Source organism: Scyliorhinus canicula, chromosome 1 (assembly GCF_902713615.1).
Source record: "Scyliorhinus canicula chromosome 1, sScyCan1.1, whole genome shotgun sequence".
Taxonomy (NCBI): Eukaryota; Metazoa; Chordata; class Chondrichthyes; order Carcharhiniformes; family Scyliorhinidae; genus Scyliorhinus; species Scyliorhinus canicula.
Window position 1 is genome coordinate 271,295,860 of NC_052146.1, and position 23,059 is coordinate 271,318,918.

The 23,059-nt window shown below is 42.1% G+C and overlaps 1 protein-coding gene across 1 annotated transcript in view; it reads left to right on the forward strand.

Annotated features, from left to right (window-relative positions):
* Positions 1-23,059, forward strand: part of srbd1 (S1 RNA binding domain 1) — a 341,334-nt gene that overhangs the window by 72,139 nt on the left and 246,136 nt on the right. The window contains exons 10-12 of the mRNA XM_038813261.1: positions 2,449-2,593; positions 10,719-10,822; positions 13,729-13,836. Of these exons, the coding sequence (XP_038669189.1) occupies positions 2,449-2,593; positions 10,719-10,822; positions 13,729-13,836 (357 nt within the window). The remainder of the gene's footprint in view (positions 1-2,448; positions 2,594-10,718; positions 10,823-13,728; positions 13,837-23,059) is intronic.

Below are 23,059 nucleotides of genomic sequence, written 5' to 3' on the forward strand. Positions count from 1 at the left end.
TTGAAAACCCTTTTTAAACCTCCTTCCCCTGCTCATCATTTTTGTAATTGATGCAGATTTATTGAATTGGACTGTCTTTGTGCATTTTTAATTTTGTGCACTCTTTATCAATGCTCAATATGTTTAATAGGAAGCTGCACTATTTGTTCGGTGTGTGAGATGTGAAAGTGTGCAAGGAGAGGATAATTCTTTGACTGCACCATTCCTTGAATACAACAGCAAGCCGCAATCTAATCTCCGATTTCTGGCAAAATTGTTCTTAGAAAATGAGCGTGCTCCTACAATTTTAGTTCAGATTTTTTTAGTCTGTTTATTTTTATAAAAGTAACTTTTGTGCTATTCCCCAAAAAAACACACTTTACAGAACCGTTAAGAACAGAAATTACATGAACCACTACAACACTTAGCATATTTCCAACAGAAAGCATATTTCCAACAGAAAGCCCAAGGGTGTGCTGGCTCTTTTCAAGGACAAAAAGTCCACTCTAATAAAAGGAGTTGAGGGAGATGATCTAAGAGCACTATTAACATATACTTGAGCTGACACATATTCTTCTAATCGGATGTCAGTAGAAAACTACACCTAATTGACACTTTTTCAAATGGACATGTTGCTTTAACTGCAGTCACCCAACTTCTTTTTCTTGTGGTCTCAAGCATTATAAACTGTTACAACAAGATGGCAATCTGATCACTTTTTCAGGACACCTGATCATCAATGCTGGTTTGATTTTCCTCCTGCAAGGGGGAATATGCTAGGCATTGTCTTCTTACAATGGTAACGATCTCCATAAGAGACCGATAACTTTTAGGAAGCTATTCAAATTTCCAGAGGGTGACTGGAAGGATCACACAACAAAAAAAAAATCAAGTTTTAAGACTTTTACTGAAATAAACAAAATAAAAACAACATAATCCATTGAATGGTGTTTAGACATCCAAATGCTAAACTATGGAAAAGATGCCCCATTTAACTTTTAGAAATCACAGAAAATCCTTCTCCACGGTTATACTTTATACTGTCCATTCAGTTGACGCTTAATTCTTCAGGAATTAGTCCAAAGCTACTCTCGGCGCCCAATGGCTTGCTTCATTTTGCTTTTCCAGCAGGATAATTTTCAATCTGTGAACTGACTTATCCAGTTAGGGATGGATTGTAAATTCTACCCTATATCCAAGCTGGTGAATCTTCTAGTCTAATTTAAGTCCTCACAGCCTCGGGCTCTTCCACCTAAATGCAAACTCCTACCAGCATTTGGCATGGTGAATGCCAGAGCCAGTATTTTACAGGCCTAAGGTACGACTAGTTGCCTTCAGATTTTTCTGCTCTCTTTCGCTCCCATTTGCTCCCCCGCTCCCTCCCCATCGCACTCCTGCTCTCGCCCTCACTCCCTCTTTCACTCTCTTTTGCTTCCAAGCCTAAGATTCATGCATACTGACCTATCTGCGAGGTTCATGGATATCTTAAGTTTAACATGATTCTTCAATAGCTTGCTAAAGACGAAGCAAGCTCTCTTGACAATTCACTCCCGAGCTGCATTGTCAGGGTTGGATTGGAGATTCTACCCTCTATCCAATTTGGGTGAATCTTCTAATCTAGTTTAAATCCTCACAACCTCGGGCTCTTCCAGCTGAGTGCGAACTCCTACCAGCTTTTGGCACGGTGAATGCCAGAGCCAGCATCTTCTGTGCCTAAGGTAGGACGAGTTGCCTTCAGTTTTTTCTTCTGCTCTCTTCCACCCCCCCTTCGCCCTCCCGCTCCCTCCTGAGTTTTGGTTGAGATGTTGTTCCCCTGACTAAGTGGAGGTCATAGATCCCATGCCACTATTTGAAGAAGTGTCCCAGTCAACATATTTCATTGTTTGTCGTAGAAATTTGCTGTTTAATTTGGCTGCTGTGTTTGCCTATTTACCAGTAGCTACATTTCAGAGGTACCTCATTGATCAGGAAAAGCTTTGAGATGTCCTGAAAATGTTTAATTGTTCTTTTGTAACTTTCTATAACTTAAGACTCACCATTCGTGGGAATTTGTCCAGCTTTGGTTTGAAGGACTGTAATGTGCCTATACTTACAGCATGTTCTGGTAATCCGTTTCATTGGTTCTGTGAGAAAACATTACTTTGCGCATCTGAACTAATTCTTTGCTTCCATGCTTTATACACACTCACCCAAGTTCTCCATTTGCTTTCTGGTTCAAATAACCTATCTACCCAGAGAAACTGTAATTTCATTATTTTAGAAATCTCTATTGTATCCTCTTGAAATTTGCAAGTAATTGACAATGAATGATTTCTTTAAAAGGGTATGGTTATTAAAAGTAAAAGTCTGACCTGGCTGTAAAAATAAGAATTGAACACTCATGCCTGATGTCTGTTTAACAGTAACTACATTGCAGTGTTAATGTAAGCCTACTTGTGACAATAATAAAGATTATTATTATGTTTATAGATGTCAACAAAATACTGTTTTTATTCAGTCAACTTTGGCAAAAGCAACTTCCAAAGAAAAAGAAGATGGGAACAAAAAAGATACTGAGAAATTCCGTCTGTACCATAACTTTAGCAACAGTATTGGAAATATCCATCATCACCAGGTGAGAAATGTTTTCAAGTTTTACAACGCAGTTTCATTATTTGGGCAAGTTGGAGATATTGCTGTGGCATCATAAATAAATGTTCTTTAAATTTCAGTACTTGCTCTGCAATTCCCATGAAGCTGTTCCTGCTTTGTTAAAGCAACTTCACCATATGCATGGCAGAGTCAAACTTAGGCATGTAAATGGTGTCTCTGCCATGCTTTCTAACGAGTGCCTGTGAAGGGAGCAGCTCCACAGAAATTCTCAGGTCCTTTTATTCTCCGCAATGCTGGTAGAAGGGGATGTGGGTGTTGCACAAGAGGTGTGAGCCTTTGGAATGGAGGCATTTTAGGGTTGGTGGAGGCCATGGAGATGGGGAAGATAGGGAGAGGCAAGACTGCAAAGGAATTCTCTGTGCAAATGTAGGTTAGCCAGAGCAGCTGTGATAGATGAAGTGTTATGGTGCAGGATAACTTTCAGGCAGCAGTTTATAGAGGGTGGAGAATGGGAGGTCAGCCAAGACGGCATTGGAGATGAGAGTTCCAGCAGCAAATAAACCTTTTGATGTTTAAAGTACAGTGACTGGCATAGCCAGCTCAGGACTAAAAATGATAATTCTGATTTGGAGTTCAATGGAAACAAATGTAAATCTAGATGTCGAGAACTGTGTGAATGGTACAAGATAATCTGACACTGCTCTAAAATTGGTTTCAGTGGTGTGTGATACAATAACTTCTGCTTGAGTTCTCTGTGTGAAGGTAGGTCTTTGGCCGTTATTCATCTGACCACGCAAAGTGCTGTGATTTTATACTGTGAGGGGGCAGGCTCTGATTGTACCTCCACCAGAATGGGAATCAAACCCCGTGCTGTTGGTGTTAATCATCATAGATTTACAGTGCAGAAGGAGGCCATTCGGCCCATCGAGTCTGCACCGGTTCTTGGAAAGAGCACCCTACTTAAGCACATGCTTCCACCCTATCCCCATAACCCAGTAACCCCACCTAACCTTTTTGGACACTTGAGGACAATTTATCATGGCCAATCCACCTAACCCGCACATTTCTAGACTGTGGGAGGAAACCAGAGCACCCGGAGGAAACCTACGCAGACACTGGGAGAACGTGCAGACTCCGCACAGACAGTGACCCAAGCCGGGAATCCAACCTGGGGCTCCGGAGCTGTGAAGCAACTGTGCTTACCACTGTGCTAACCACTGTGCTGCCCACATGCTAGCTGTCTAGCCAGCTGAGCCTGCTATCCAATAATAACAATGGCAATTTGAGCCTTTCTGGTTGTATTTCAGCAGAACTTTGTTTTTTTTTCTATAAACATTTCAAATTCCTCACAACTTCAGATTGTGATACTATATACTAAATCAACCATTGTCAAAAAAACATGCATTCAATTTTGACCTTATTTGGCAGCTGGTCAATCATGGTCCGAATTTCAGCATAGTGTCGTAATAGGCACAAAGCTGAGTTGTGGGGTTAACAATGTTACTGCCTGTCATAGCGCCAAATACCTTTTTGAAGATTCTGAGAGAACATAGAGTGAATTTTGTCAGTTTTGTTTTCCATACTCTGACAAGCGAAGTATCTACTCTGGCAGCATGCTGTACTTTCTGTTCTATTCACTTAAATGTGATGCACATAACTGTTTTTGTTACTTTTTCCTCCTATAAAATGTCAAGCCATTTCTGTCACTGGTATGGTGATGCTGATGTCCATAAATCAGTATTGTGCCTTGCAGCCATATAAAACCATTGCGTTTAACATATGTGACATGTCTGAGTTTGCCTATAATTGAATTAAAGCTGTCTTAATGACATACTATGTGCAGTTGTGACAGTGCTTTCAGCATCTAACAAGTAGGAGAATATCAATAAAGAGAAAATGTTCTGAGATTTTAAGTTTGATTTATCCAAGAGTTCACTTTGTGACATTTGCTAAGTACTTTGTTTCATATTTCCAATTCCACTTATGTTTGTTTTTTAAAATAAAGACGCATTGTCCTCTCTTCCTAAATGTCCTCACCTCTTGAATCAGTGCTTGTCTGTGTAATAGCTAGTAGCAATTATGGTTGCTGCAGGGGGAGGCACGTCAGTTTTATGTCTTTCAAGGTGAGATATTCCACTTCCATAAGGTGGCCAATGTAGCAGCCAGCTGCAGATTAACCAGAACTCATTGCAATTCTGTGGAAGGTGGATTCACAATGCTCACAGTCAAATCTACAAGGAAAGGTTATAGAGGAATCATTTAAATACTGTATTCTCCGTTCTTAAGTGGCTCTTTTATAAAAAATTAAAAAAAATTGTTCATACTTGCATTTAAAAATTGTTTTCTAGAAGGGCACATTACATAATAGACCTGATCTATCTGGCTGAATGATAGGTTTTTCAAACTGTGGATATTTGAAACGTTTTGTTTTGCACAATTTTGATGGAACTGAGGCCTACTTCTCTTTTCAATCCCTTGAACCTGTTCTGCCATTCAGTGGGAGCATGGCTAATCTCTCCCAACTGCCTTGCCTTAATACTCCATAATACTTTTAACTAGAACACTAATGACTCAGAAAATTCTTACTTAACCAGTAGTTGCAAGCACAATTCATCATTTTTATTTACGGGAGAGATTTCCATACTTCATGGAATCCTCACAGTGCAGAAGGAAGCCATTCTGAAAGAGAACCCTAAATAAGCCCACACCCCTGCAACCCCACCTAACCTTTTGGACACTAAGGGCCAATTTAGCATGGCCAATCCACCTAACCTGCACATCTTTGGACTGGGGGAGGAAACCGGAACACGAGGAAGAAACCCACCCAGGCACTGGGAGAAAGTTTAAACTCCACAGACACAGTTACCCAAGGTTGGAATCAAAGTGCTAACCACTGTGCTACCACGCTGTCCTTCTACCATCCTTTTCAGGACAAAGTATTTCCTCACATCACTCCTGAATGCCCTGGCTTAGATTATATGGTACAATAACAACAAAATACTGTGAATGCTGGAAATTTGAAATAAAAACAGAAAATGCTGGCTACGTTCAGCCGGTCAGGCAGTATCTGTGGAAAGAGAAACATGGTTAATGTTCCCAGTCCATTGATCCTTCTATAGAACTGAAAAGGGACAGAAATATGATGAGTTATATACTTGGAGAGGTGGAGAATTTATAAAATGATTTTATGGACCAGTTCATTTCATCTGTATTGATCTAAATAAAGCAAGGCAAACTTTACGAGACAACTCATGGATCTGAAGCTTGTTCAACTATTGGCTGATCAATGTGGGAACATTTCATCATTTCATTTGGGCTCATTAGAAAAAGAATCGTGTTGTTGTAAAATTAGTCTTTCTGGTATTTGACCAACACAAGTTTCAATAATGTAAATAAAACACTATCACGATTCTTTTTACATAATTTAGCCTATTTTTTAAGTGCACCAGGAACTCTCCTTTTAGCACTAGTGTTTCTATTATGTTTTTCTACACCTATGTTAAACAAGAAGCTGGAGGTTATGTATATATTGTTATACTCAACACGGTATCGTCCCCATCCCCATACCATTCATGCCTCCCAGGCCCATTGAAACCTTTCCTTACAGGTTCCAGCAGGCGCGGCCGCTCCCCAAAATTCGCTCTCCCATACAGTAACCAATTTACATTGGCTAGCAAGGTGGCCCCGACCAGAGCCCCCTCCACTACATAGAAAAAAACATCAGCACCCCTCCCCCCACCCAAACCTTCAAAACTCCGAGCACAGTAATACCTCAAACCCAAAAGAAACAAATCTCAACTATTCACTACATAGCCTCAAACCGTCCCTCCCAAATACAACTTCAGCAGAGAAAAAAAAGAACCAAAAGGGAAAAAAGTGAAAGGACAAGAAAAGAAAAACCAATATAAAACCGCTTAACACCACCAAAGTCCAAACTCATTTCAGTCCCAGTCCTTAAGCCTTCATGAAGGCCTCCGCCTCCTCCGCTGTCTCAAAATAGAAATCCTTGGAGTTGTGTGTGACCGTCAGCTTTGCAAGGTAGACCACCCCACCGTACGCTGCTTTTATACAACACTGCCTTCGTTCGACCAAAGGCCACCCGCCTTCTCGCCAGCTCTGCCATGAGATCCTGGTATATCCGAATACCAACGCCTCCCCAGCTCACCGCTCGATTCAGCTTTGCCCACTTCAGCACCTTCTCCTTCACCTGGTAGCTGTGGAAGCATACTATCACAGCCCTCGGAGGGTCATTTGCCTTTGGTTTCGGCTGGAACAACCGGTGAGCCCTGTCCAACTCCTGGAGGAAGGGGTCCTCCTCCTCGCCCATCAAGTTGCCGAACGTCTCCGCAAAATAATCCATTCCTCTAGCCTCTCAGGCAGTCCCACGATCCACAGATTCTGCCTTCGTGATCTGTTCTCCATGACCTCCACTTTGGCTCCCAACCCTTTGTTACTTTCCACCGCCCTCCGCAGCTCCTCACTCATCGAGGTCAACTGGTTGCTGTGCTATGATAATCCCTCTTCCACCCCCTTCAAATCCTCTCCTTGCTCCGCACCTCCACCGATGTTTTTGTCAAAGCCTCCTTTATCGGATGCAGGAGTCTCATCCGCCCAATCCTTGAGCGAGGTCATCATCTCCTTCCGATGCTTGTCGAAGTGCTTAAAAAAACAACCGCTCAAACTCCCCCGTCATCACTTCGGCCAGCTTTATCCACTGTTAATGGGCGCTGCCCCACTCGGCAAGCCTGCACTCCATCTTTCCTCCCGCCGGACTCTCTACCAAACACGCCGGCAGACGCTCACACCCTTTTTCCCTTGATTCGTTTTCCGGATTTTCGACATCCTTTCGTTGCCTTAGACGTTCGCACAAATAATCATACCGAATTCTCCCCAAAAACTGGGTGAGAAGTGTGAAAAACCAAAAGCTCTATCAGGAGCCACCCAACGTGCAACCTCCACCTACACTTTGCCTTTGGAAGTCCCTCGAAGCTGGGGATTATAAATATGTCTTCTTGATCGGCTTAAGAGGCCTGCTGAAATTTAATTTTAACATTTAATTTTTGTTGGCTATCTCTTTCTCTTGGGAATATGCAGTGTGGGTGTTCATGGAATTGTTTTGGCCAACTCACTTCAGTTGGGCTAGGTACCAGCAGAACCTAGCGGTAAAGATCGCAATTTGTTTCAAATCTGTAAACTGAGTTTCTGAAATATACCTAGCTGCAAATATTTTGGTAACTTCATTGTAATAACAATTTGTTTACATGTCCACTTTGGCTCCTTTTGTCTTTTAATGGGGTTGGTCAGTTTAGCCAGATGCATGAAATTTGGTGTGATACAATGACACAACACCACTTTTAATTCCCAAATGTCTATCCTTTGGCTCACCATTTGCCAGAAATTTTCTGCAGCTACTGATCTGCTCAATCATATCCTCAACTCAACCCTTTTAGGTTCCTGTCCCCAGTCGAACCATTACACTCTCGCAGCCTAGGTATGGGCCTCATTTCCACTCCATTGAGCCCAAAGAATGCACACTTGAACATTGATGTCAGATAACTGGTTTAGCCATTCAGTGCTAATCTGGTTGTGCCACATGAATTGCTAAAGTATCCTGCTCCCCTTTGCCAAAACACCTTACTACTCCAGGATCACCTTGGAATGTAAAGATCATGCTTGGATTGTCTTCACACAGTGGGCTAAACAGCTGGCTTGTAATGCAGAACAATGTTCTGCGCGGGTTCAATTCCCGTACCGGCCTCTCCGAACAGGCGCCGGAATGTGGCGACTAGGGGCTTTTCACAATAACTTCATTGAAGCCTACTTGTGACAATAAGCGATTATTTATTTATTTTCTCCACTACCAACTGTCTTTTTAAACTCCATCTCCCCTGACTCTTCCACTCTCACCTCCAACAACTCATTTCTTATGCAGTTTCTTAACTCTCAAATAGCCAGCACTTCAGGTGAGGACAAAGAAAACACTTCAAAGACACTCTGAAGCTCTCCATGAGGTGTTTCAACATTGACATTAATGACCTGTGTAGCTTGCTACCAATCATTCAAGATGGCAGCAACTTGTCCATCAAACTGTATCAAGCTTTTCAGTCCAAACTCCTTAATGATGAGGTCGAGTGGTGGCAGAGTAGGAAAGAAATGAAAACAAATTCTTTGCTCTGGACGCCTCTGCCTCGCGCAGCATCCTACACCATTTGCCTAAAGGTCTGCAGGTCGAGAATTGGCCTTTTCAGTCACATGAAGACCCATGTCAGAAACCGACCCTGACTGCATATTATTCTCAAATCGAGGGGCAGCTAATGACTTATTAATAATGCATTTGCATCAACCGTGGGACTAGCTGAGTGAATGTAGAGAGCAACAGATTCCTGTTGCAGGACATATCGAGATGTTCAGATAGCATCCTCAATGAGATGAGAGTGATTTACAAATCAAGGTCTCGAGAATAAGTTAGAATCTTAATCACTTGTTTAATATATTGTTTGGAATACTCGCAAAGAAAATTAATTCAGATATTGCGCTGATATGTCTGTAGCCACCGTCTGTCAGTACAATTCCTCTCTTCAATTCACACAAACATTAACAATTGTGATCTCAATACTTATTTTTATTTTTTTCATGGAAGTGAGCACTGCTAGCATTGTTGCTCATCCCTAATTACCCTTGAAGGTGGTGGTGAGTCTTTATGCAGATGTAGGGTGGCACGGTAGTACAGTGGTTAGCATTGTTGCTTCACAGCGCCAGGGTCCCAGGTTAAATTCCAGACTTGGGACATCGTCTGTGCAGAGTCTGCCTGTTCTCCCTGTATCTTGGATTCCTCCCACAAGTTCCGAAAGACGTGCTGTTAGGTGAATTGGACATTCTGAATTCTCCCTCAGTGTACCCAAACAGGTGCCGGAACGTGGCGACTAGGGGCTTCTCACAGTAACTTCATTGCAGTATTAATGTAAGCCTACTTGTGACAAAGATTATTATTATTATTATTGACAAAATCTCCAGTTGATTATGCTTATGTGTAGTTTTTATCTATGAAAATGGTACTCATAAGATTAATTTGTCAGCTATATTGCAAATGACGCTTTACTGCAGCCCGTCAAAAATTGTTACTTGAAATTTGCCCTTTTTAAAAGAACAAGCGTATTAAAAGCTGAATTATTATACTTTATTCATAAAATACCTAGTATATTTCAAAACATTTCATCCTGTAATTGAAGCTGCATTGGGAATTATAACTATAAGTTCTAGATCTCCTTGTTGTTTGATCTAATTTCTTTGGCAACATATTAAGGTTACTGTGTAAACAGGCTCATTGCCCTATCTGATGCAAGGCAAAAGCAGAAATCCAATAAGGCTGGCCATTTGTAGCTGTGCTATATATATATTTTTTCAATTAAGGGGCAATTTAGTATGACCAATCCACCTACCCTGCACAACTTTGGGTTGTGGGGGTGAGATCCATGCTGACACGGGGAAAATGTCCACACAGACAGTGACCCAGAGCCGGGATCGAACCCGGGTCCTCGACGCTGCGAGGCTGAAGTGCTAATCACCGCGCCAATGTGGCGCCCTTAGGTGTGCTATTTCTAGGATGTTAGTTAACTTTTTTTTTTAACGTTGAAAAAATAACTTTTTTGCAGTTATGAAAGTAACCAGATAAAAGTCTTCCAGGGACAACTAACTTTGTTTTCCTGCTTTGGTAAAATGGGGAAACTTTTTGATCGAAGTATGCAGTATTATTAAACATAGTCTTATTATTAAAGTAAAAGATTTCAGATCCACTCAAAAACAGCATTTTTACTATCCGTGGTATTTCGGCAGACCATTGCACTTTATTCAGTAAGGATAGAAATATATGCCATTTATCACAGAATGTTGTGCAATATCCACTTTTAAAATATATTTACCTGATTTAGCACCAGCTGACTTAACTTTTCTGTATTTGCTGTGTTTCCTTATCTATTTCTATCAAGTCCATGCTTATGACCTTAACCATCCATAAAAGTACCTTTCTTAATTGATTATGTTCAGTATGATTTACTACAAAGCATCAAGCAAGCACCTACATGTAAGGAGACTTGATAAGTTTGTCATTTTATGTGTCATCTGTCTGTGCTGTTTATGTTTACACTCAGATTCTGGCCATTAACCGAGGGGAAAAATTGAAAATCCTGACAGTGAAGGTCAGCATTCCTGACAGAGTGAAAAATGACTTCTGTAGATGGTGTGTCAATGAGAGGTCTGTATACATACAAAGCTTAATGTTCAAACATACTTTCTACACAGTCATGGTGAAATTAGTTATCTCTTCAGTTGTTCCCTTTGCACCCAAAACTGCTAGGTAGGGGATATCTTTGAATATGAGCTTATCTGACCTGGTTCTGGGCATCTGCAAACGCCAGGCTCCAGTAAGTGTGCAGATTGATTTGCCCTTTTATTCTTCCTTTCCACTTGTCTGTGGAAAAGTGCCTTGTATTTCTGTAGGATGCTGTAGACAGGGGGTCATTACGTAAGAGATCTGCATGGGTGAATATAACATACCAAAATGCAGAAGCCAGGCTGCTAATGCAGTATAAAGGTTGAATGAGATCTAGAGATTCTGTACCTTTTTGTATGTATTGAAATATATCCAGTTATCAATTTCACTCTTGGAAACGGAACAGGAATTCAGGAATCAATTCTGTTAGTCCTTTGGATATGTTAATTCCGCTCAGTACTGAACTTGTTTAAATTTATAATGTACTTGGAAAGTCTTGAATTTATATGGCACCTTTCATGTACTTCTGACATGTAGTTTTAATGTAGAAAACGGGGCTGCCAATTTGTGCACAGCAAGCTCCCACAAACAGCAGTCGTATAACCAAATAGTCTATTTTTGCAATGTTGGTTGAGGGTTAGCTACTGGCTAGGACACTGGAGGTAACTCCCTTGCTCCTCTTCAAAATAGTGCCATGGGATCTTTTATGTTCATCTGTGAGGGTAGACTGGCCTAGGTTTAATGTCTCAGCCAAAAGAGCAGCTCTAACAGTGCAGCACTCACTCTGACCACTGCAGTGTCAGCTTTGATTGTTGTGCTCCGGTTCTGGAGTGGGGATTGAACCCACAACCTTCTGATTCAGAGGTGAAGGTGCCACCAACTGAGCAACAGCTAAAACTTGCAGAGGCATGAATTGAACTGCAATCTTACAAATTAGCATTTATGCCAGCACAGCTTTTCAAAGACATTTTAGAACAGGAAAAGACCGTTGAGTCTCCATATCAGAGGTCTTTAATTCCATTTCCCTTTTCTCTTTTCTGATACATTTGGTAAAACTTGTTTTATGTTAATCTAATTCCATTTTAAATGTCATCATTTACTGAGCTTGAGTGTTCGTTTTGTGGTTATGCACCCATATTCAAAATCATGAAAAAACTTTAATAGTGCAGAGCATTTCTGCTGTATCTTCTTTAAATTTATGTGGCCTAGTGAATGTACCTGCAGTGTATTCAGGTCGCTCATTAAAACTACATTGTATTATCTCTGATCTCATTGCTAGTGAATCTACAGGAATCTACACATGAAAAACCAAGTTCACCAAGATTTTGTTTCTTCTGCCACCCTGATTGCTGTATTATGATTGTATCATCAGGCTATCAATTTCTATCATTTAGTCAACAACAGATCCTGCATTGTCACCAGCAGAACCCCAGTTATTGACAACTTTGGAGACCATAGGTCCGAAGTTACCTTTTTCTTCCCAAGTCTAGGGTGGTAACCTACAGGCTCCCCAGCGTCAGATTTGGGGGGTACCCTAAATAATAATAATCTTTATTAGTGTCACAAGTAGGCTTACATTAATACTGCAATGAAGTTACTGTGAAAATCCCCTAGTCGCTACACTCCGGCACCTGTTCAGGTAAACTGAGAGAGAATTCAGAATGTTCAATTCACCTAACAAGCACGACTTTCGGGACTTGTGGGAGGAAACCAGAGCACCCGGAGGAAGCCCATGTACACACGTGGAGAATGCAGACTCCACAGACAGTGACCCAAGTGGGAATCGAACCCAGGCGCTGTGACGCAACAGTGGTAACCATTGTGCTACCGTGCCGTCCTGTCAGAGCTGTTGCCTTTTGGCTGAGACAGTAAATCTTGGCCAGTCTACCCTCCCAGGTGAACTTAAAAGATCCCAGGAGCAAGGGAGTTATCTCCTGTGTTCTAGCCAGTAGCTACCCCTCAACCAACATTGCAAAAATTTGGTTGTAAGACTGCTGTTTGTGAGAGCTTGCTGTGCACAAATTGGCAGCCCCACTTCCTACATTAAAGATGTGTTGGGGGATCCCCTCTGAACTTCCCAGATAAACATTTACATGATAATTGTCCAGAAGTGCTAACGTTCCCTGGGCAATTACACTGCACTTTCAACCATCTGAAAAAACGATTTGAATCACTGACTTTGGATGGTTTGGTAAGGGTTACGCCAATAGCTACTCAAAAAAAGTTAGAAGAAATAAAACCTATTCGTACTTCTGTTTAACTGTTTAAACACCCAGGCTGATCCCCACATGGGCCTTCCCGCACGGGCCTTCCCCCACTCCTCCACCCTGACCCGATCGCCGACCTCCGATTTCCCCCCCCCCCCATCGCTGCAAATCCTATCCACTTATCTTCTCCCTGGCCTGTCATTTTCAATTGGACCTTTAAACTTATCTGAATTAAGGCAACTAGTCCAGTAAAAAAGGGGGCATGTCCTCCTTAAGTTCGATTCTCTTAGACTCTGACGCTGGGCCTCATGGACAGCTGCGCTGTCTGGATCTCACCCGGCCTGAGTCAGCAAGGTCAGGCATGGAAAATATTTGGCGCAGGTCACTGAGTACACGTTGTATCTTTTCCGTGCCTTCAATATTTTTCTATAATTGGATGCAACAGTTAAATGTACACTAATTGTCACTTTCATGTCTTTGTCTTCAGTATTAGATGCGTGATGGAGACTGCTGACACTCCAGGGGGCAGTCTCTTAAACTGCAGATATCCTCTGTCATTGAGTTATACAGATGGCAATTTTATTTCATACATAATCATCCTCAGAAAAAACAATACAGTATTTGAAAAGAAAATCACAATTGAATGTTTATACTAAACAACATGTTTGAACATCAACGTAGATGGAGACCACGCCACTTTGCAAAGCCTGAAATCATGAAAATCTTGAAGGATTCTGCTGAAGATTCATATAAACGTCTCATTTATCCACTTCTGTGCAGGGAATTCAGGTGATGACTGTTTTCAAAATCTTTTCAATTATTTTTCTTTCGAAAAGCATTAAATCTTGGCAGTTTGACAGGCTGACAATGGCAAAGGTAGTGGGGCAGTTGTGGAGGGGTGTGTAGTATGACTATGGAGAGAAGGCGATCTGCATGCTGGCCCACCAACTACGGAGGCAGGGAAATTCTAAGGGTGTGGACAGTGAAGGAGGAGGTCATGTCGGAGCCGGGGAGGATAAACAAGATATTTAGGGATTACTATGAGATGCTGTACAGGGCTTAGCTGGGCAGAGAGGAGGGGGACATGGGGGGGTTTTCGATGGGCTGGAGTTTCCAAGGCTGGAGAAAGAGAGGAGGCAGGCGCTGGCGGAGCTGTTGGGGCTGAGCGAGGTGATGGTTAGCACAAGGGGGAATGGGGTGGGGAAGCCCCCAGGGCCAGATGGCTTTCCCGCGGAGTTTTATAAGGAGTTTGTGATGGAGTTGGCAACGCACTTGCTGTGGATGTTAAGTGAGGTGCTGGAGAAGGGGGAGCTGCCGGAGATATTTACACAGGCGTCGATTCCATTAATCCCAAAGATGGGAAAAGACCTGTTGGAGTGTAGATCATATAGGCCCTTTTCACTGTTAAACGCGGATGTGAAAATGCTGGCCACATTTGTGGCGGGGAGGATGGAGGGGTGTGTGCCCAGGGTGGCCACTGAGGACCCGACAGTTTTGTAAAGGGCAGGCAACTCTCCAGCAACATTAGGAGTCTGTTAAATGTGATTATGACCCCGTTGGTGGGTACAGGAGGTAGTGGTCTCTGTGAATGGGGAGAAGGCTTTTGATTGGAATGGAGGTACCTGTTCGGGATCTTGGGAAGGCTTGGGTTTGGCCTGACGTTTGTGGCATCGGTCAGAGTGAGTTAAGATGGAGGAGGACTGCTGTAGAGGGTTCAGTTTAGGGCCATGGTGACTGCATCACTTCCACTATCTCTGGTGGGGTACAAGGTGAGCCCGGTGGTACAGTCCACATTCAGGGTGTGGAATCAGCTGAGGAGACACTTTAGAATGGAGGAGATGTTGATGCTGAAATCATAGGTTTAAGCTGGGGGAGATGAATGGGATATATGGGAAGTGGAGGGAGATGAGGCTGATGAGGGTGAGGGACTTGTACCTGGAAGAGGTTTGCAGGTTGTTGCTCCCGGATGTGGAGAGGGAGGGCAGGTTTGGTAATGTGTGGTTGGCTGGGGGAGTAAGGGGGAGAGCAGGTGGTCAGGATCAAGAACAAATGGGAGGAGGATCTGGGGCGGGCGGCGAGATAGCATGGGGAGTGAGGGGTTGCATCGGGTAAACTCTACATCCTCATGTGTGATGATGTGCTTGATCCAGTTCAAGGTGGTGCATGGTATGCATATGGCCCGGGCGAGGATGAGTGGGTTCTTCCACGGGGTGGCGAGAAGTAAAGGTGAGGGCCCGTGAATCACGTGACCATGTACTGGGGCTGTGAGAAGTTAGAGAGATACTGGGAAGCGGTGTTTGGGATGCTACTATCAAAATGCTATCAAAGATTGTGGAGATAGAGGTCAGGCCAGACCCAATGGTGGCGATCTTTGGGGTATCGGAAATGCTGGAGCTGATAGAGGGGAAGGGGACCGATGTTGTGGTCTTTGCCTCTCTAATTGCCTGGCGAAGGATATTGCTGGATTGGCGGTCGATTACGCCGCTGGGGGTGGGGCCTGGCTGGGGACCTGCTATGATCAAATCAAATAATGTGGTAATTGTACTGTGCAACTTCAATCCTGAAATCGGTAAAGGAACATCAGGAATGTGCTTCAGTCAATATGGCCGTGGATCGAGAAATGAAAGTGAACGTTGGTCCTATAGAAAGTCAATCTGGGTAATTAGTAATGAAAGTAAGGAGATGGCAGACAAATTGAACTGGTGCTTTGTGTCAGTGTTTACAATAGAAGAGACAAATAAATTCCCAGAAATAGCTGTAAATCAGGAAATGACAGTGAGGGTGGAACACGAGAAACTACAAGCACCAAGGAAGTGGTACTTAGCAAATGGTTGGAACTGTTGGATAAAAGGTCCCCTGGTTCTAATGGATTTCATCCTGGGGTCTTAATAGAAGTAGTTCATGGTATAGTTTCTGTTTTAATTTTCCAAAATTCACTAGATTTGGGGAATGTTCCATTGGATTGGAAAATGGCTAATGTTACTCCTTTATTCAAAAAGGGAAGGAGACACAAACAGGAAGCTATAGGTCAATTATCTTAATATTTACCATAGGGAACATGTTAGAAGCTGTTAGTAAGTATGTTATGCAGGGTACTTAGATAAATTCAAGATAGGCAGAGTCAGCATGGTTTGTGAAAGGGAAATCATGTTTAATCAATTTATTGGTGTTCGTTGAAGAAGTAACATGTGCTGTGGATAAAGGGGAACCGATTGATGTACTGTACTTAGATTTTCAGAAGGCATTTGATAAAGTTGGCTTGTTAACAAGAAACAGAGTAGACATAAATGGACCATCTTCTGGTTGGCGAGATGCAACATTGGTGCTTTAGAGGTCAGTCCTGGGGCCTCAACTTGTATTTATATATATGATTTGGATGAAGGTCCGATGGCATGATTGCTAAATTTTCTGATGACATGAAGATCGGTCGGATAGTATATTGTGGAGAGGACGTAAGGAAGCGACAAAAGGATATTGATAGGTTCGGTGAGTGGGCAAAGATCTGGCAAATGGAGGATAATGTGGGAAAATGTGAAAATGTCCATTTCTTGCATGAAGAAATAAGCATATTATCTAAATGGTGAGAGATTGTAGAGCTTTGAGATGGAAAGGGATCTGGGTGTCCGAGTGTGTGAATCGCAAATAGTTAGTCTGCAGATACAGCAAGTAATTAGGAAAGTTAATAAATGTTATTGTTTATTGTGAGTGGAATTACAAGAGTAGAGAGAGGTTATGCTTCAGTTATACAGGGCATTGGTGAGACCAAATCTGGAGTACTGTGTACAGCATTGGTTTCCTTAATTATGGAAGGATGCAAATGCATTGGATGCAGTTCAGAGAAGATTTTCTAGATTAACACCTGGAATGGGCAGGTTGTTTTGAGGGAAGCGTGAGCAGGTTAGATTTGTATCCACTGGAGTTTAGAAGACTAAGAGGTGACTTGATTGAAACATATACGATCCTGAGGGGTCTTGATGGGGTGGATGTGGAAAGGATGTTTCCTTTTGTGGGAGAATCTAGAACTAGAAGTCACTATTTAAAAATATGGGGTCACCCCTTTAAGTCCGATAAGAGGAGAACATTTTTCCCTTGATGGTTGAGAGTCTTTGAAATTCTCTTCTTCAAAATGCATTAGCGACAGAGTCTTTAAATATTTTTAAGGCATAGATAGTTAGACATTTGATAAGCAAGGGGGTGGAAGATTATCTGGGTTGGGCAGGAATGTGGAGTTGAGGTTAATACCAGGTCAGCCATGATCTTATTGGTTGGTGAAGCAGGCTGGAAGGACTGAGTTACCCTCCTGCTCCTAATTTGTATGTTCTTATGCAAGATCTATCTTGTAGCACGTGGAACTGTAGGAATCCCACCCTGTATATTGACCAGTGAAGATAGGCTTACGGTAAACAGTAGTCAAGAACCCACTGGCATATTTCTCAACGAGCATGTTGAGAGGAAAGGGAACAAATCTGCCTGCTACACTTCGAAGATGAATTTGAGGACAGATGGAGCCCATTAAGGTTGCCAGAAAGGTCTTGTATACAAACCTATCATCTACATATCAGAAATATGCAAGGAGTAGGAGGTTAGGTGCCCTTACATCAAGGATGTGTTTCTTGTGGAAGCTGACAAAGGTGGTTGTTGTTGCATGCTGTGACTGTGCAGTAACAACACTAATTCTCCACTAACAGGATGTTAGTGCCAAGCCAAAAAGATATTCTGCCTATTGCACAAAGGAGTAATGTGGCATATGAATTCCACTGCTGGTGTGATGCCAGGTATATAGGCCAAACATTCCAATGACTAGCAGATTGTATCAAGCAACACGTCCCTTGAGCTGTTTGCATCAGGCAAGGTACTGACGGTACTAAACCAGCCCGTGATTGCAAAGCCCACACATAGTGTCCAACATAAGACTTCATTCTTCGATTGGACAATACATGATAAACAATCCTGATTTTGCTAATAATTACACTGAAAACCAATTAAGATTATCAGTTAGACTTGCTGTATGGCTCACGTAGGTATGCTAGAAGCGAGAATATTCACACACAGGCACTGTTCTTTTCAGAAAGAAGGAGCATGACTACGTTATGTTGTTTCTGACTAAACAAAAGGATGGCGGACAGCCATTCCTTAGTTCACTCCCTATGGCAATACTGTGACCAATCAGAGTCAACCTGCCTGGTTGAATTTGAAACAAAAGCTTGCTAGTTAATGGTTCTCTACTGCATTCCCCATGGCAACGCCTGTACCAATCTGAATCCACTTGCCAACCAATTATGCTCTCTTCTGATGGACGATAAATTATTGTTTCCTTTACTGTTGGTTTATTTTTTGTCCTAACCAAAGGGCAATTTAGCATGGCCAGCCCACCTACCCTGCACATCTTTGGGTTGTGGGGTGAGACCCACGCAGACACGGGGAGAATGGACAAACTGCACACGGACAGTGACCCAGGGCTGGGATCGAATCCGGGTCCTTGGCGCCGTGAGGCAGCTGTGCTAACCACTGGGCCGTCCGTACTGTTGGGTTATCTTGAATAGCTGTCTGGAAGAGTACAAGGTGAAAAGCTTCAATAGTGTGCCATTTTGTTCAATAGTACTCAAGTTCTGTTCGACCAAACGACTATATGAAAAAGGGAATACAGCTAACTACAAAGTAAATATTACCAAAACGGAGAAGAAAAAAAACAAGGAGTGGATGACAGATGAGATCCTAGCAATGTTGACAGCGAAAGAAAAGAAATACACACAGAATGTGATGAAATTGAAAAGCAAAATAAGAATGCATGCGGGGAAGTAAAGAGAAATAGGATAACGAGTTATGAAATGAATTATTGGAGCTGGAAAGAAATCGCAAAATCAGATTTATGCAGAAGAATGTGAAATCTTTGACAGATAGAAAGAAAAGGATAACTGCAGATAGTGGGTACACAAGTATTGTTTAAAGAGATGCAGTCGCAAAAAGATGGATTTGAGTGAATTGTATGATGATCAAAATCACATGAATCCCTCAGGAAATAGAGGCAAACAATCGACCAAATATTATGGTATCAAGAGGCATAAAATGCTTTGTAATTGATGAGTTGAGGAAGAGCTCCAGGCATTGATGAAGTAACAGCAGGAAATCTTGGAGAAACAGAATTAGAAGTGATAACGGACATTTGTGATCAAATATATACCAAAGGATATGTTCCAGTGATTGAGACTTTCATTATTTGTTCAGAAACTGTAGATACCTAAAGCAATAAAGTGCAATTAGTTTAGAACTACAAGCTTAATGAGCAACTCATTAAAGTGATCCTGAAAATGATAATAGAAAGAAGTAATAATACATTTGAAGCAGAAATTGGTGAAATGCAGTCTGGAGTTAGACCCGGGTAGGAACAATAAAGGGGAATATTTTACCGAAGATCTTTGAGAAATACCTAAAGTAAACATGAACACATACATGTGCTTCATAGACTGAAAAAGCATTTGTTTATCACCAAAAGAAAAAAGACGTGCTGCTAAATGGGATGTTACAGTTTAAATATGTGAGATTTATCCAGAGCATATATTGGAACCAAATAGTGAGCATAGAGCTTGAAGAGCAATCAGATATTTTGCAAGTGAAGAGAGGAGTACAACAAGGCTGATATATTATCGACAAAAATATTCAATCTGTACAGGCAACAAATATTCTGTGAATCAGACTTGCGCCCTGGGGTAAATTTTGGAGGCAAGAATATAACAAATTTGTGGTACACTTGAGATAAAACTTGACTTGCAAAATTAGATGAGGCCTGACAATATATCGTAGATCAAACAACATCTAGAAGCTGAGGATACGGATTGAGTATGGACACCAAAAATACACAAACAATGGTGGTCAGAAGGAATATCTTAGAATAAACAGTATTGAAGATTGAAATGGATGGTGTCACACTGGAACAAGTAAATAAGTTTGTCTATTTGGGAGAAATGATAACAGAAGACGGTAGATGCGTGCCAAGGTCAGACGAAGGATAGAGATATCCGGAAGTAATTTTGTGAAGATGTATTAACACTAGGAAAACTCAGGCTTTTAACAAGAAAAAACTTCATGCTACATTCTATCTATTTTCCTGTACGCCTCAGAACCCTGGACAATAAATAAAGATCTGTGGAAGGAACTAGAGGCCGTTGAAACATGGGTGCTAAGACATATGTGTCAAAATTAAAGAACAGGTCCTCAAGGGAAAAATCTCTCGATTACTACCTGAGCTATGTGCAAATTCGCATAGGGATGAGAAACTTAGGGAAGTAAACACATGGCGAAAGGAATGGTGCGGGAAAGAGGGGTTCCATTTCTTGTGACACTGGCATCAGTATTGGGGCAGGAAGGATCTGTACCGTTGGGACGGTCTCCACCTGAACCGATCTGGAACCTTAGTTCTAGCAGAAAGGATAAAGAGGTTGATCACAAGGACTTTAAACAAGCAAATGGAGTGGGGGGTGGGAGGGGGGTGGTGGAGGATAAAACTACAAGAAGTATAATAGTTAATGGGAATGAAAGCAGCAGTTTAGCATGTGAGGAGAAGGTAGAAGTTAATAAGATTAACAGGCAGGGCCAGTCTAATGACTACGGAGGGGAAAGGAAACGTAAAAAATCAAAATGCAAGGTGACTGAAGCTGAGGATTATCAGAGATTAATAAAGGAGGTCAGAATGTGTGAAAAGCGTAGTGCACAAGAATATCCTGCAAGGGAAAGTCAAATCAGTAGGACATATTTAAAAACCTTGTACCAAAATGCACGCAGTATTCGGAATAAGATCAATGAGCTGACGGCACAAATAGAGACAAATGGGTATGATTTGGTGGGGTTACTGAGACATGGTTCCAAGGGGGCTGGGAGTTGAATGTAAATGGTTACTCAGTATTCCGAAAGAATAGACAGGGTGAACAGGAGGTGGGATTGCTTTATTATTTTTAAAGATGACATCAAGACTGTATAAGAAATGATATTGGCACTAAGGGCCAAAATGTTGAATTGATTTGGGTGGAAATAAAAAACAAGGAAAAAAAATTCCTGATAGGGGTAATTTACAGGCCCCTGAGCAGTACTTACAATTGGGGCATTGTATAAACCAATAAATAATGAGGGCTTGTGAGAAGGAAGCAATGGTAATCATGGGTGATTTTAACATTCATATTGGCTGGATTAATCAAATTGGCACGGTTGTAGCCTCGAAGAAGATCTCCTAGAGTGTCTGAGAGATTGTTTCTTAGAGCAATATGTTATGGAGCCAACCAGGGAGCTGGCTATTTTAAATGTATTATTATGTAGCAAAAGGAGGTTGATAAATAGTCTTCTCGTTAAGGATTCTCTTGGAAGGAGTTATCATAGCGTGCGAGAATTTCAAATTCAGATTGAATGAGAGAAGACAGAGTGCCATTCTAGAGTTTTAGCGTTGGACAGACGTAATTATACAGGCCTGAAGAAAGAGTTGGCCAAAGTAGATGGGGAACAAATAATTGAGGGTCGGACAAAGGTGGATGTTCAGAGAGATACTAAATACCTCTCAATTAGAGTATATTCCTGAGAGGAAGAGGAATTGTAAAAGGGAGAAAAACATTCCATGGCTAAACAAGGAAGTCAAGGTAGACAGAAAGGCAAAAACTAGGGCAAACATACTGCATAAACTGCACTGAGTGCTCAATTTGGGTGCATTTGAGTGCTATAGTGAGAGTTTGGTGACTTGAGGGACATTAAGGCTTCATTTTTATCTAAAGTCTAGTCTTTTATTTAGTTAATTAACTTAAAAGTTGCTGTTTGGTTTCGAAGAAGATGAATTTTCAATCAGCTTTAAACTAAGTTTCTACTTGCAGCTACTTGTAGCTGGAGCTTGTTAATTAGTTAATTGGATTAGGCCAGTTTTCAGATGCCAGAGGCACAGTATAAAGGTGAGCCAGCTTACAGTGCAGACTTTGTTTGCACTGAGTGCTGAATTTAGGTACATTTGAGTGCTATAGTGAGAGCTTGGTGCCTCAGGGAGTGCTGAATTTGGGTGCATTTGAGTGCTATAGTGAGAATTTGGTGACTGAGGGAGTGCTGAATTTGAGTGTATTTGAGTGCTGTAGTGAGAGTTTGGTGACTGAGGGAGTTAGGTGCGGAGGGAGCAAGGTGCTCCTTTCATTTAGTTTCCTCAAAGAGCAAGAAGGGAGCCGCGAGTTTACGGAGTGCAGCTGACTGGAAACAGAGTCGGAGGGCGGAGTTCCAGTTGGTCCACAGGGCAGCTACATTCTGAAAGATCAGAGAGGATGGAGGCTAGTGCAGTTGCATGCTCCTGTAGGATGTGGCTCAGAAGGGAAGGGGGGAGAATAGAAAAGCATTAGTGATAGGAGACTCAATGGCCAAGGATGTTTTGGACCGAGTCTACAGGATTCTTAAGGAGGAGGGTCAGCAACCAGAAGTCATGGTGCACATAGGCACCAGCGACATAGCTAAGAAAAGGGATGAGGATCTAAAAAGTGATTTTAGGGAGTTAGGTTGGAAGCTCAAGAGCAGGACAAGCAGAGTAGTGATCTCAGGATTGCTACCGGTGCCACATGCCAGTGAGGCAAGGAACAGAGAGTGAGTGCAGCTGAAGACATGGCTACAGGGCTGGTGCAGGAGGGAAGGCTTTAGATACATGGATCATTGGGATATCATCTGGGGAAGGTGGGACCTGTACATGAAGGATGGATTGCACCTAAATTAGAAGGGCACCAATATCCTGGATGGGAGGGTTGCTAGAGCTTTGTGGGAGGGTTTACACTACTTTGGCAGGGGAATGGGGACCAGAGCTATGGATCAGAGGATAGGATAGCTGTTGAACAGGCAGAAATAGTATGCAGCAAGTCTGTGAGGAAGGATAGACAGTTGATAGGGCAAAGTTGCACTCAGTAGAATGGGTTAAAGTGTGGCTGTTTCAATGCAAGGAGTGTCAGGAATAAGGGAGATGAACTTAAGAGCATGGATCAGAACTTGGAACTACGATGTTGTGGCCATT